The sequence below is a fragment of the Rhamphochromis sp. 'chilingali' genome (assembly GCF_963969265.1).
Source record: "Rhamphochromis sp. 'chilingali' genome assembly, chromosome: 1".
Taxonomy (NCBI): Eukaryota; Metazoa; Chordata; class Actinopteri; order Cichliformes; family Cichlidae; genus Rhamphochromis; species Rhamphochromis sp. 'chilingali'.
Window position 1 is genome coordinate 68,864,628 of NC_137929.1, and position 15,188 is coordinate 68,879,815.

Consider the following 15,188-nt stretch of genomic DNA (forward strand, 5'->3'; position numbering starts at 1 on the left):
GGTCTGACTACCTCCAACATATACGGAGTTACAATAGTCCAGCTGGGATGTAATGGAAGCATGTATCACCTGTTCAAAGTTTTTAGAATATAAAAATGATTTCACCTTGGATAAAAGCCTCAGTTTGAAAAAGCATCTGAGCTAATCTGTTTTTCAAAGGTGAAATTGCTGTCAAATATAGCCCACAAATTTTTGCCATTCAACTTAATAAAAGGCTCAAGACTGTGTAGATTAAAATGAGATGTGCTGGGATTACCACTTGGTTCAAACACCATCACTTCGGTTTTGTTCTCATAAACATTAAGGAAGTTAGAGGCCATCCAGACTTTAACTTCATCAACAGACTAAAGGAAAGGTAAAAGTGGAGCAGAACAGCTTCTCTTCAGTTGAAGAGAAATCTGAATGTCATCGGTGTATGAATGGAAACAAGCATGTAAACGCAGAATAAAATTGGCCCCAATATAGATCCCTGAGGAACACTGCAAGTACAGGGAGTTAAGGAAGACATAAAATCTCCAAAACCCACTGTTTGACGGCTATAACATGACCTGAATGTGTTATTATTTTTTTTAGCTCTTTTTTTTAGCTCTAGACTGTGAAGACCAATAAAGGTTCTCCATTCACTTAAACAGTCAGATCCAAAGTGTGATGAAAAAAACGTGATCTTTTTGGAAGCATTACTGTCGTATATAATACCTGTAAAAGGTTTGGACACACCTTTTTTTTATTTAATGTTGTTTTCTTTATTTCCACGACGTTTACATTGAAGATTCTTACTGAAGGCATCAAAACTACAAATAAACACATATGGACACGTATGTACTAAAGACAGCACAGAAGCATGTTGGTTAGCATAGTTCCACTATCAGGCCAGGGACTTTCTGTGTGGTTTCTATGTTCTCTCTGGGTATTCCTGCTTCCTCCCACATTTCCAAGAGTCAAAAAGTTAGTGGGGTTAGGTTAATTAGTAATTCTATATTTTCACATGAATAAGAATGGTTGTCTGTCTATGTGTCAGACTGGCAACCTGTCCAGGGTGTACCCTGCCCCTCACCCTAAGACAGCTGGGATAGGCTCCAGATCTTCTGACTAGGATAAGCAGGAGAGGATGGATGGACAAAATAGTGTGAAATAACTTAAAAAATGTTTTATATTTTATATTCTTGAAAATAGCTGCCTTTTGCTTTGATTACTGCTTTGCACTAGTAAAATAATTATAAAAAATAAATGTCAGGGGCTGGGTCTGTGACCCTGCGTTTTCATTTGTTTTCTGATCTTCTTTATTATATTTGGAACATAATGTTAAGTTCTAGGTTCATTATTTAGTTGCCTCAAGTTTAATCTATTTGTGTTTCACTTACATCTTCTGGTTAGTCTCATGTATTTCTTGTCTTTGATTTCAGGTTGTCAGGTGTGTATTATCATGTCTTCATCTCATGTTTCCTGTTTTATTTTGAAGGTTTGTGTCCTATGTCAGAGCAGTTGGCGTCGCTTCCTTTGTCTCGTTATGTCAGATTAGTGTCAGCTGTTTCCCCATGTGTATCCACTTCCCCTAACCACCCTTGTGTGTATTTAGTCTGTGTGTTTCTGTTCGTTCATTGTCAGGTTGTCTGTTGTTCTTGTCATGTTTCCATGCTTCTGTGTCTCCAGGGTTTTCCAAGTACAGGTTTTTGCCACGTTCAAGGTTTTGTTCTTCATCTTTTGTGTTTCACATTTATTTTCTCCCAGTTCGGTTCTAGTTAGTTTCTTCCTAGTGTATATGCTTTTTGTTCTTGTACCTTTCTTATCAGTCATATTAAACGGCTTGCATTTTGTTATATTCAAGTTTTCTTCTCGTTCCTTCGTGTCTGCATTTCAGATCCGATCCTCAAATTTATACAGTCAGCTTCGCAGCCAGACTGTGACAATAAATCCCCAACGGTATCACCAGCAAAGCACCATCACACCTCCTCCATGCTTCATGGTGGGAACCATGCATGTAGAAACCATCCGTTCTCCTTTTCTGCATCACACAAAGACACGTCAGGTGGAACCAAAGATTTCATCAGACCGAAGCACAGATTTCCACTGGTCTAATGTCCATTTTTTGTGTTTCTTGGCGCAAACAAATCTCTTCTGCATTTTGCTTTTCCTTAGTTGTGGTTTTGTGGCAGCTATTTGACCAGAAAGGCCTGATTCACACACACACTCCTATGAACGGTTGATGTAAAGATGTGTCTGCTACTGGAACTCTGTGTGGCATTTATCTGGGCTCTAATCTGAGGTGCTGTTAACCTGCAATTTCTGAGGCTGATGACTTGGATGAATTTATCCTCAGCAGCAGAGGTGACTCTTGGTCTTCCTTTTCTGGGGTGGTCTTTACGTGAGACAGTTTCGTCATAGCTCTCGATGGTTTTTTTTACAAAGTCTACTTTCAAGGAGAATGTGAAACAGGCAGAAATGTTCAGCTCTGACTCCCTCCTGTTCTCTAGTTTCTACTTTCAATAGAGAAAGTGGAAATGTTTATATAACTTGATTCTAATCTGCCGCTGAGTCTCTTTCACACTGCTGGAAACACAAAGCACAGACCACAAATACCTGTTCAACCAATTACATTTATTTCACTTTGATCTGCCACAAACAGCAGCGATTTCCACGTCCCCTTTATCAGGCTGTGGGACAGTAAGTTTTAATGTCTCAATGGAGTTTAAAGTTTCACAGCTCCAATGTGCAGCCGTCACCTTAGAAATAAACAGCAGCAGTGAGAGCGCACTGGGCCCTTTACTACGAAGACACAGTTTGCTGTCTTTAACAGTCTCAATGTTTTTCAGACATTAAATGTTGCTTTATAAACTATTGAGACAATACATTCATCTTATATGGCTGAAGCATTTTCAACTTATTAGTTTGCAAAAATGATTGCTAAAGTTTACAAGGAATCATTTAACAGTTTAAAACATAAACTGATTGAATTTATGACTCTGAAAATGAGTTTGAGCGAAAGAGACAGACATGTACAGACTGAATTATCTCTTCAAGAGTCAGAGTGTTCTCTAACAGGAGTTCACTCTTTACACTCAACTTAGCACAGACTCACTGAGGAACTAGAACAGATCGAAAATCCAGGATAAAGCATTTCAGTGATTGTGGTTTTGAAGGTGTGAAGGTGGATCAGAGTGTCAGAGGAGACTCTGTAGAAGGACAGAGTGCCAGCAGGACAGTCCACATACACTGCTACTCTGTTAGAGACAGAGGAGGAGGAGGAGGAGGAGGAGATGGATGTTTCTCTCTTATTGTGACAGACAGAATGAGGACCATCATTAGAGCAGCGTAGTCTCCAGGATTGATCATTCTGTCCAAACCTACAGTCATAAGTGTCTCCTTTTCCCTCGATTCCTTTGTAACTCACTGATATATCAACCCTTCCTCTCCACTTGACCTCCCAGTAACAGCGACCAGTCAGACCATTTCTACACAGCAGCTGAGGATGAACATCAAATCTTTCTGGATGATCAGGATATGACTGAACCCCCTCCACATATGTCACCTTCCTGTTGTTGTCAGACAGTTGCAGGTTTGTGTTCACGGTGTTTGTGTCGATTGTGAGTTGACAGGAATCTGATGGAGAGAACAAACACAATCCAGCTGCAGTTATTGAAACATCATCTGTTCATTGATTGACACTTTGATGATGACTCCTGACATCAGAGATATGAATTAGTGATGTAACAGTTTGAAGATGATTGAATGTGTGCTGCGTTATTTTCATGAACCACATTAAAAACACACTTACACTTCCTCAGACCTGGTGTCAACCATCGGACTCCAGCAGGCTCCAACCTGAAAGGAGGAGGGCGTCAGACAAGCACAGTCTCTTTCAGCATGCACACATGGACATTACATGGCTCGCATCCACATACTGTTAGACACTGATAAAGGAACTAGAGATGGACCGATCCGATATCACGTATCGGTATCGGTCCGATACTGACCTAAATTACTGGATCGGTTATAAATAAATATAAATAAATAAAAAATGTAATCCGATCCATTAAATATCATGAAAACACCTCACAAAACTTGCAACACAGTGTAACTCGGCTCATAACCGTAGCACGTCGGAGCAGTATGCGTCACGTGATAGAGCGGCTGCATGTATTTGGAGCTTCGCTACCAAACCAGTATTTCATCTCCGAGAAAGTTATCCCAGAGAGAAGTAAAGCAAGTGTGTAAGTTCATCTATGAATGTTTGTTCCCATGTTAAGCTTAACAACCGATATATGGAGCGACTGCCTCTCTCTCTCTCTCTCTCTCTCCTGCTGCTACTTCAATCATGAAACTGATCAATGATCAGCTGATCGGCTTTTCTGTCGCGAGTCCGTCTCTCTTCTTTGCTTTTGGCCCACTTTGCACCAGAAAGAGGAAACCAGCGGCTGAACAACTGCAGCACGTTTAAGCTTGATAAGCTGTTGTTAGAATTTATTTAATATTACTTTCTACTCGAGGATCTTTTTCTACGTAGCTGACGGCTGTAACTGTGCAGGGGCGGATCTAGCAAAGTTTAGCCAAGGGGGCTGATAGGGCATGAACAGGGAAAAGGGGGCACAAAGACATACTTTTCTTTCTTATTCTCATTTAAAATGTCGAGCTTTTAATAAATAATTATCTGAATCTTACACCCATTTTACATCTGATTTAAAATGTATAGAAGTCCATTACTGTGTATAGTAACTGTTAAGTCTAATATACCCTAGTAAGCTATAGTACTTTTTCCTTTGGGAAAGTACCATCTGTGAATTCTGCAATTCTGTTGAAGAAAGATGTTGAATCTATTTAATTATTGTGGAAAAATAATTTATTTCTGTGTATTTTTTTTCACATTGCATCAAATTAAAGTTGATTACGTCGATTAAGAATCATGAGGTGGGGGGTGGTTCCCTATTTTTTCTTTTGCTGGGAGTTTGCAACCCCATTAGTTATGTTGCTTAATATTTCTGCTAAGTACTCTTTAAAATACCAGAATATGGAGGATGGTGCAGGTTTAAGTTTATTAGATTGATCAGTGTTGCTGAACTATGAAATATTTTGTGCACAGTGCATTTTTTTACATACAGGTTTAATAGAATAGCTTTATTGTTGTTGTTTATTTAAACTTAAGTATGAACTTATACAAAATGCAGCAAGATATAAAAAAAAACAGTATTTATTAAAAAACACACTATATCGGATTCATATCGGTATCAGCAGATATCCAAATTCATGATATAGGTATCGGTATCATAACAAAGTGGTATCGTGCCATCTCTAAAAGGAACAGTCCAACATTTTCTCTACATAGAACCCCAAAACAATGTGTGAGACAGTAAAATGTTCGCCTATCAATTTTTGCTCCCATTGAAAAGCTTCTCATTTTTGTACTTGGATTTTAATATTTTCAAATGTAGTTTCAATTCAAAATATTTTAAGAAGTATGATACATTTCTAGGCATTTATACTTCACATAAGTATGAACCAAATCTGAAACAACAATTTATTATGAAATTTAATGATTTGTTGTATACTAAAGTAATGGAATTCATCTTCAAAGAAAAATCCATGTTACTCAAGTGTGTTGAACAAGTTTGTTCAAAAATTGTTTTATTTAATCACGTTTTTACAGTTCAGGAGATTAGATCATATTTGAGATATTTGAGGGTGGGTTACATGTGAGCTCATCTGTTTGAACATGAATAATATTACAAAAATTCAAAAAATTTCAGCTGTTCTTAAATTTGTGGTCAGAAGCTTACATGCATTTATTATAAGCATGAATTTCGTGGTAATTTGGAGCTTTCGAAGGTTACTTGAAAAGTTATCCCCACTGTCAGCGTCAACCCACATATTTTAGCCTGAGTCTCACCAGGCTAAGACAGCTCAAATAAAAAATAAGGCAGTGACATCATTTTAGAGAAACAGGGCCTCATTTATCTTTGGTTATGCAATATGCTGAGGAACAATCCCTACATAGCAAGCAGGTCTGGCCCGGATCTGGTATCAAGCCGGCACTGCTGACTGACTTCTGGCACGGTAAGTGGTATGTCATCCAGATATGGGCCAGGGCTGGCATAGATGGCACTGTCTATGTGATGGCATATGTTCTGGGTTATGTTGCCCAGGCTCATAGAAAAGATGTCTGGCCAGATGTGGCATTAAGCTGTCACTTCTGACTGACTGACTGACTAGTGTCATGGCAGACTGTATGGCAGCCAGATGTGGGCCAGATCTGTTTATGCGATGGCATGCCATATCTGTCCCGATTGTGGTTTTGGTTGATGTGGCATTCAGTTCAAAGAAAGTGTTTGATTGCATGAATGTGGCATGTTGTATAGAGCATTTTGAGTAATCCGGGAAAGTAGAGGAGCGCTATATAAGAATCAGTCCATTCACTGTCTGAACAGAGTTTCCTTTGCCAGAGTTAATCCACACATGGGCCAGCACAGGACCACCAGTGTGTCTGCAACTGGCCTTGTGCTGGCTCATGTGTGGGCCACCTCTGGAAAACCAGATCTGGGCCACCAAAGGGCCGTCATTCTTTGCGGTGTGTGGGCCATACCAATTTTGCTATGTGGGATATGTTTGTCAGCCACAGGGCCACCATGACAATACATTGTGATTTTTAGTTAAGTTGGAGTTGAGACTGGAGAGTGTCAGAGTGCAGCTGGAAAGCTGCATGCTTGGGTGCCAAGCCAGAAAACAATGAAGAGGCTGCCAGTAGTGTGTGTCATGGCAATCAAAGTGGAAAATAAACATGGACAGTGTTTCCACTTGATGACGTGGCTGCTGCATATTACATGGTGGCAATGAACAATAATCAGGCTGTGGTGCAGCAGAAGCACCTGGCAAAACTTCAGGCGCATGTGATTGGCAGTAGCAGAAGTGGCAGGTCGGGGCTACAGCATCACCATCCCCCATCCACTGTCGGTGTCGCTGCACAGGATAGGGGAGGGAGATGACTCCCAGGTCTTCCTGGAGACCTTTAAGGCCACTGCTGAGGTGTGTCAGCGGCAGAGTGGGCACCACAACTGTTGCCACTGCTGTCAGGGAAGCCCCAGATGGCGGCCCTGAATCTGCCACCGTGTCTGCTACTGAGCTCTAAGTAAGATCTTCTAGGCCGGAAGCTGCATGATGCAGCGGTGAGGTGGCAAGAGCCCGGGGAGTCAGAGAATGAGGCCCGCATGAATGTGTCTTTAGTACATTTTTATGCAGAGATTAATTTGATATGAATCAGGGTGAGACAGAGAAAAATAATTTAGCAGTGCATTGTTAAACATAAAGCAATCTATCCAAATGGTGAAAAAAATATGAGCAAAAGACATTTATTATTGTTCCTGGAAAAGTTCTCCTCGGAAATTGCTACATATTTATCTCTTCATTGTTCAACTAGACTACAGTTTATGCTGTGAACAAAGAAAAACTGTTCCTACATGTGTGATTGTTCATGTTACATCTGCATGAAACAAACAGAAAGTGAATGAAGAATGTAGGAAATCCCAAAAAGTTGATTCTGTACATCTGAATGTAGTGTTGTTAGTGGGAGAAAATGTTTGTCACTCATTCAAGTAACTTCTTCAGTAACTGCAGGTTTCCCCAAACTTATAAACAGTACATTTGCACAATAACTGAAACTAGCACCATTGAATGAACAATGGGCTATAAGGTCAGTTCCATTATCATTATTATGCAAATTATCATGACTATTGATCAACAACCATTGATCAGTAATCAATGGCCATGAGTACCATTCCCAGAGAGTTGGGGAATGGCTGCAATCACAGCTTTCTAAGATGGTGAAAGATGTACTCTTAGGTCCCCTCCTCAATTCAGAGAAGGGCTTTCCCTTTGCACTTGAAATGTATGCAGCTCTTCCTTCTCAAACAGACATTCTCTCCATACCTAAGAGTGTCCAGTCTCCAGCGTGGATCCTTAAGTCCAGCCAACAGCAGCTTCATTCCTGAGTGTCCTGGATGATTGTAGCTCAGGTCCAACTCTCTCAGATGGGAAGGGTTGGAGCTCAGAGCTGAGGCCAGAGAAGTACAGCCTTCCTCTGTGATCAGACAGCCTGACAGACTGCAGACACACAAAACAACAATCCATCTGTAACCAATGACTTTCTGTTTGTTAGAAACAATAACATCTAACCATCTGTTTGATTTAATTTAACTGTACTTACAACTAAAAAGAAAAACGAATTAGGCAGCGCAAGTTAACTTACTGTACAATATAACTTGCTATGAAATATCAGCAAGAAAGCCCCATCAATAAGACCATCAGTGTGAGGAGCACTTTGTAGCATTGGGGATCAAGACTAGCCATTTAACATGGCTGTTTGGGTGGGAGGTGGGCACAGGGGGATGTGCACGAAGAGAAAAGAACAAAAGACAAACTGTGGACAGAGAGGACAAAAGTTAAGGATATGCATATAAAAAGCATTACGAGTGAAAACAGAAAAAATGCTCAGAGTATCATAGCAAATCTATGAATAGCCCGAGCCTATAAGGAGAATAATGGATAAGCTAGCTGCTTCTCATAATACAAAATATAAATGAATCAGTCTTTAATTTCTGAGATCTGTTTGACTTCAGCACTCAACGTCCCACCATAACCCATGGAGAAAATTAGGCACCTGAACATGAAGCGGATGAAGGTGGAATATTGTGAGGATTGATAAAGATGATGATGAAGATGTGAATCCAGGAGGAGTGGGTGGATGGTAGCATCACCATGCAGGATCAGTGTGAGAATATATCATCATCCACAAAGCAGCACCCTCCATGGAGAAGGAGACTGTAGACTAAGACTAATAACAGACGAGGAAAACACCAGCTACTGGTAGACCGTGCAATCAAACGAGACTGCAAGACCAGGCTGACCAAACTGTGAACTACATGATTTGATTACAAGAAGGCCTATGACTCAATGCTTCATACCTGGATCCTATAATGCCTAGACCTATACAAGACCAACAGGACCTAAGAGCCTTCATCATGAACTCAATGGGAATGTGGCAGACAACAATCCGTCCCTGCTGCTGTTCTACATAGGCCTGAACCCCCTCAGTAAGATCATTGACAAGACTGGCTACGGATACTGACTACAGAATGGAGCAGTTGTCTGCCAAGAGTGGATGAGACATCAATTCACTGATCCATATTAAAAAGGATATACAGAAATGACATTGGAATGTCATTCGGACTGGAGAAATGTAGTCCGATGATAACAAAGAGACGGAAGGTAGTCAGAACTGAGGGGATTTAACTACCAGAAGGCAAAATTGCAGATAAAGAGGACAGTTGCAAGTACCTGGGGATCCCACAGGCAAATGGGAACTATGAAGAGGCTGCTACCAACAATTACCTGCAGAGAGTAAGGCAAGTCCTGAGGAGTCAGGTGAACGTTAAGAACAATATACGGGCTATCAACACCTACGCATGATCAGGTACCCTGCTAGGATAATAAGGTAGCCAAAGGAAACAATAGAAACAACTGCATGCATGGAGGATTTCACCTCAAATCCACACCCTGAGGCTGTACGCTAAGCAGAAGGAAAGAGGTTGGGGATTGGTGAGTGTCAGTATTACCATCCAGGATGAGACAATGACCATTCACGAATACATCAGGAAGATTATCCCAGCTGAATGCTCAGTGAATACCTCAGGCATCAGAAACTAGACTTGTAGTCAAGACCGCCTAATCCGAGACCAAGACAAGACCAAGACCAGAGGGTATCGAGACCAAGACCGAGACCAAGACCAGAGGGTATCGAGACCAAGACCGAGACCATCGAGACCAGAGGGTATCGAGACCAAGACCAAGACCAAGTTGAGACGAGACCAAGACCGAGACAAAAAAAGTCTTTAAACTGCAGCCAGATGCTATTCTATATACATATGCAGGACACCTTAAACTAGTTTTTTAATTAAGCAGCAAGGCAGAAGAAAGTCGGGCCTGTATCGAGACACGAGGACTAAACCCCAATTCAACCAGACCCAGAACTGATCCGGAATTAAAACAGGACTACAACAGTAACCAAGACAGAACCAGAATCAGAACTAGATGATAGTAGCACTAAAAATCATCATAGACCTGCACTACACTTATTTTTTAATTCTACCAAAGTACAATATTTAGATTGAGAAAAGATTATATAATTATTTAGCCTTGTTGTGCAAACAAGCCTGCATAACTTAATAAATATAGAATTTGAAAAGGAACAAATGGTATCTAAAAAGAAACACTAGGTACATGTTCTGATGAGTTTTGGCAAACAACCATTTGACTAACATGTGTGTCTCACCTGCTCTTGTTCATCTCTGTTCTGTCCTCATTCTCTCTCTCCCTCTCTGTTCCTCTCTCTCCCTCTTTGTGCTGACAATCAAGCCAAACAGCAACATCATCAAATATACAGTTGAAACCAGATATTTACAAACTCTTCAGATAAAAACACTTTTTAATTGTAACATCAAATCAGACTAAATGTTTATTTTTTTAGATTGATAAATATAAAAAACATATTTGTTAACTTTAAGAGTAAAGAGAGAAACTGTCTGTATTTCTTAATTGCAAATGGCACCAAATTGTATTCAAAATTGAGCCACACTTATGGAGCTCCACAGTTCTTTTCCTGGTGTTTTGGTTGACATCTCTTGATGTTCCCATGTCACAGAAACAGGCTCTGTGTTTTGCCTTATATGCATCTACAGGTGTGCCACCAGTTTACTCACATGGACTCTACTAACCTATCAGAAGCTTCTTCAGCTCAGAATGGAATCGTCTGGAGTTTTCTTATTAATTAACAATAAACTTAGTGTACATGTGCTCCTACATTTGATCAAAGTGATTAAAATAGACAGCTCCTCTTTTTATTCTGACATTTAACTAATTCAAAAGATATTTCAACATTTATTTATCTAAAACAAAAGTTTACTCTAAATTGATGTTGTACAGTAAAAAAAAGTTTATGTTTTCTCCATAAAGTGTATGTAAATATCTGGTTTCAGCTGTGAATATACTGCTGTGTATTGAAATTCCTCTTGTTTTGCATAGATATACTGAACAACATCCAAAGCATAATATATAAAATAACATCTACCTGAGTTTTTTCTTTGAAAGAAGCTCCTTATGTCCATTGTTGTGTACATCAGTACACAATTGAAACCGATTTAGAGAGTTTGTTTAGCCGTGGAGGGAAACAACTGAAAATATGAAATGTAAGCTAAGACTCTCTAAAAAATCAGCATTGCTGTTCGGCTTTTTATTTATCCATTTGTTGATTCACTCGAAGAGCAAGTAACGCAACCAAGTGATCAGTTTGATATCAATCTTTTGTGATACACCGTCATATTTACATTATTAGTTCAGTACGAATGATTTTCTTTGATACCTGGTCAAACTTAAGCTCTCCTCTGTCTGCAGCAAACTCGCAGGCAGCAGCTTCTCCCCCCTCGCTCACATGGGTGCTGTGCTCAGTCACCTAGTGCCTGAGCTCGGATCATACCAAAATTAGGGGGAATTTATGACGGTGCGCTCTGTGCTTCGTGTGTTGTTTTTGTTTTATACAGTTGTCAGTCAGGCATCTAACTAAAAAATTACACTCCAAAAGATCCCATGCTTCTGAAAAAAATGACCCGGGCTTAAGCCCAGTAAGCCAGCCACCCCCCCCCCCCCCGCTCCGCTGATGGTTGACTCCAAATCTCCCAAACACTATGTCGATTTGAGAACGCAGGACCGAAACAGCGAGACCAAGACCGAGACCAAGACAAAAGTCCGTCGAGACCAAGACGAGACCAAGACCACGTAAAAGTGGTCTCGAGACCGGTCTTGGTCTCGAGACCGGTCTCGAGACATCCAACTCTATCAGAAACTCAAGAAAGAGGAGGAAGAGGAAGAACCATCATGGAACTACAGGCGCCTGTATGATATGGTATTTACCATGGGCAGATAGAGGAACTGACAGACATCCAGAAATCCTAACAGTGGCTAGATAAAGCTGGACTGAAAGACAGCACAGAGGCACTAATCATGGCAGCACAGGAACAAGCTCTGAGTACAAGATCCATAGAGGCTGGGGTCTGTCACACTAGGCAAGATCCCAGGTGCAGGCTGTGTAAAGATGCCCCTGAGACAAGGGTCCAAGATTCTAGCAGGCCAGTAGTAATCGGAGCACTAGGAAGTGGAGATACCAGCAACAAAATTGGAGATATCTGTCGAGAAGAACACAGTCCAAGGAACAGCTAAGATACTGTGTAGAACCCGCAAGCTCCCAGGCCTCTGGTAGAGGACTGGGCTTGAAGGATAGGGTTAGGGGTTAGGGTTAGGGTATTTTGTGGGAGTTCTGTTCTCCCTGACCCAGTGTTTCCCATAGGCAGTGTTTTCAGGCCTAGCATGTTTTCAGTTTTCAATAAGTTTGTAGTTTTCAGTTTCTCTCTTTGTAGTTTATGTTTTAAATCGCCTGCTGTGGCTGCATGGGAGTGGTGAAGCAGCGGGTTCAGGGGACAGTGCCAGGGAAAGCTGGCTGGCACAGCGGATATCCATCACAGTAAACATGTCTTCCCTATTCCAGTTGCTGCTGTTCCAGAGGAAGAAGAGTGTGTGGTACTGGGCTGAGATGACAGTTGAAAAGTTGAACACTGAAAATCTCTGAACAAAACATTGACTTGCATTGCAACACTGTGTGCATTTGGGTCCCTCTATCACACCTTCTTCCAGCCAAATAAATGAGTCACTTTTAGTTTTACTAAAACTAGGTCCTTATTTCATTTACACTCCACATAGTCTCAATAATATAAAGAAACATGGACAGTAACCAACACTTAAACATATCATTCCAACATTTTCTTAGGAACTTGGTATGTTATGGAAGCAAAACTGCACTAAATTTCAAAAAGAGCAGAAGAAATTATGAAAAAGTTCCACCATGAAAAAATATAAGACAGTAATTTAGAAGGTAATAATCCATCCAAAGGCAAAGCTGACGATCCATCTTCTATAAAGATGATCTATTGATTCAGTTATAAACATAATGTGTTCAATGATCTTTGATGGAAAATTTTTAAACTGACCTGAGAATTTCCAGTTTACAGTTTAGACTTTCCAGTCCAACAAATAAATGCTTCACTCCTGAATCCTGCAGGTCAGAGTTACTCAGGTCCAACTCTCTCAGGCTAGAGGATTGGGAGCTGATAACCAAGGAAAGAGCTTCAGAGCTTCTCTCTGAGAAGGTGCATTGACTTAGTCTGAAAAAAATAATATGACCATTAAAAGAAATGCCCTTGTTAAATTGTAACAAGGGTGCGGTGAGGAACTATTAGATTAAGCGATATTCTTTTTTTCAGAATTCTTTAATGCCCTACTTTGATAAAACAACATATAGATGGGCTTGACATTTATTGGCTAGATATTTGATTTGTTAATTAAACAAACAAATATAATTTGACCTCAACCTGACCTCAGCGTATTCAGTTTACAATTTAGACTTTGCAGTCCAGTAGATAGAAGTTGCAGTCCTGGATCCTGCAGGTGGTTGATACTCAGGTCCAGCTCTTTCAGACTTGAAGATTGAGAGCTGAGAACTGAAGACAAAGATTCACAGCATTTCTTGGGGAGGTTACACACACTCAGTCTGGAAATTAAAAAAAAAAACATGAAAAATCAATAATTAGCAATGATTAATCCAAAATTTTAAATAATTTTTATTGCCTTTTGTTTAACAGGTTGTCTTGAAATTTTATAAATAATGAAAAATAATAAGAAACTACAACAAGCACTTGATCTGACCTGAGAATTTCGAGTTTAGAGTGTCGACTATCCACTGCAGCAGACAGCTTTATTACTCCTGAATCTTTCAGGCTGTTGGTACTCAGGTCCATCTCTCTCAGACTAGATGACTGGGAGCTGAGAACTGACAACAAATCTTCACAGACTCTACCTGAGAGGTTACAGCTGCTCAATCTAAAAGCAAACAAACAAAAATAAATAAACTTAAAAATTGTGTCTGGAAAAAATAAAAACATTATAAAATAACACAATTATACCAACATAAAAACATTATAAAATAACACAATTATACCAACATATCTAAAAGGAAAACAGGGAAGATTTTAATATCTGTGTATATTCAGGCCAAAATAAGTCCTATTTGTCCCGTCTTGGACCATTTCTCTCATTTAATTCTCTATCTGAAGCAAGCAACTTGAGCTTCTTTCCTTTTAATGTCACTAGCCTTGCCAGACTAGACTGGCCAGTTTCAGGACATCTGCTGAAGGGCAGCACTCGGTCCTTAAGAACAGCACCCCTTTAGCTTCTACTTCTGAAAACAAACTTTGATCATGATTGAAAATAAAGTCGTCTCATGCTGATGCATAAATTACAGAACCCGGTTCTGGAATATGATAGTGGAAATCCACACCATCAAAAATTACAGCAAGATACATCTTTGTTTTCACATTATTACACTCATTACTAGGGCTGGGCAATATCATACCGTTCACGGTAATACCGGTATAACGATGGGCAGCGATAAGAAAATGAAATATCGCGATAGAATATGGGTAAAACACGCATGCCCAGTGCCTTTGTTTTCATACGCACATGGCAGATGCTGCGATGCCGCTGCAGTTTTGGTGGTGGTGATGTGTACGGCTGGCAGTGGGAGAGCTGCAGCCGTTGAATTTACTGTTACAGAAAGGATTATTTTAAGAATAAATGATGCTACGAAGCATGAAAATGCCATTGGGTCTGGCGTGGTGGCGATATTTTTTTTTTTTTTTTTGAAAAATTCTAAGTGCACGCAAACCAGTAAAATAAATTAAAACACATACTGTTGATAAACTATAATACAAAAATTACAATTAAAATTCTCAACAACAAAAACTGGTAAAAATATAATTAATATGTAAACAAATTCACAGGAGCGGCAAGTCCAGCGACGTGGCTGTTTCGTCTTTGCCGAAAACGAGCAGAACTCAAAGTAAATAATCAATCTCACTAGGCTAGTATCAATCCAATACCGATGCCGACTTGGTATCGGTACTATCGATATTTGGATCGATCCGCCCACCACTACCGTATTGTGTGTATATAAGTTTTGTGGATATTATACATGGTTATGTAGAGGATATAGCCATTTTCCACTAGAAATGCCTTTTTGTTAAACTGTCAGCAAGGAATTTACA

General features: G+C 40.0%; 1 protein-coding gene across 2 annotated transcripts in view; it reads right to left on the reverse strand.

Moving 5' to 3' along the window:
- Window positions 1-1,048: 1,048 nt before the first annotated feature.
- Window positions 1,049-15,188, reverse strand: part of LOC308395916 (uncharacterized protein) — a 35,378-nt gene continuing 21,238 nt past the window's right edge. The window contains exons 8-13 of one of the 2 annotated variants that reach the window (XM_080880966.1): window positions 13,792-13,965; window positions 13,463-13,636; window positions 13,077-13,250; window positions 7,912-8,085; window positions 3,773-3,819; window positions 1,049-3,597 (exon numbers count right to left, since the gene is read on the reverse strand). In XM_080880966.1, the coding sequence (XP_080737092.1) occupies window positions 3,062-3,597; window positions 3,773-3,819; window positions 7,912-8,085; window positions 13,077-13,250; window positions 13,463-13,636; window positions 13,792-13,965 (1,279 nt within the window). In that variant the 3' untranslated portion in view covers window positions 1,049-3,061. Of the gene's footprint in view, window positions 3,598-3,772; window positions 3,820-7,911; window positions 8,086-8,230; window positions 8,402-13,076; window positions 13,251-13,462; window positions 13,637-13,791; window positions 13,966-15,188 lie in introns of those variants that run through there. The other variant, XR_013971488.1, reaches the window with a different exon arrangement.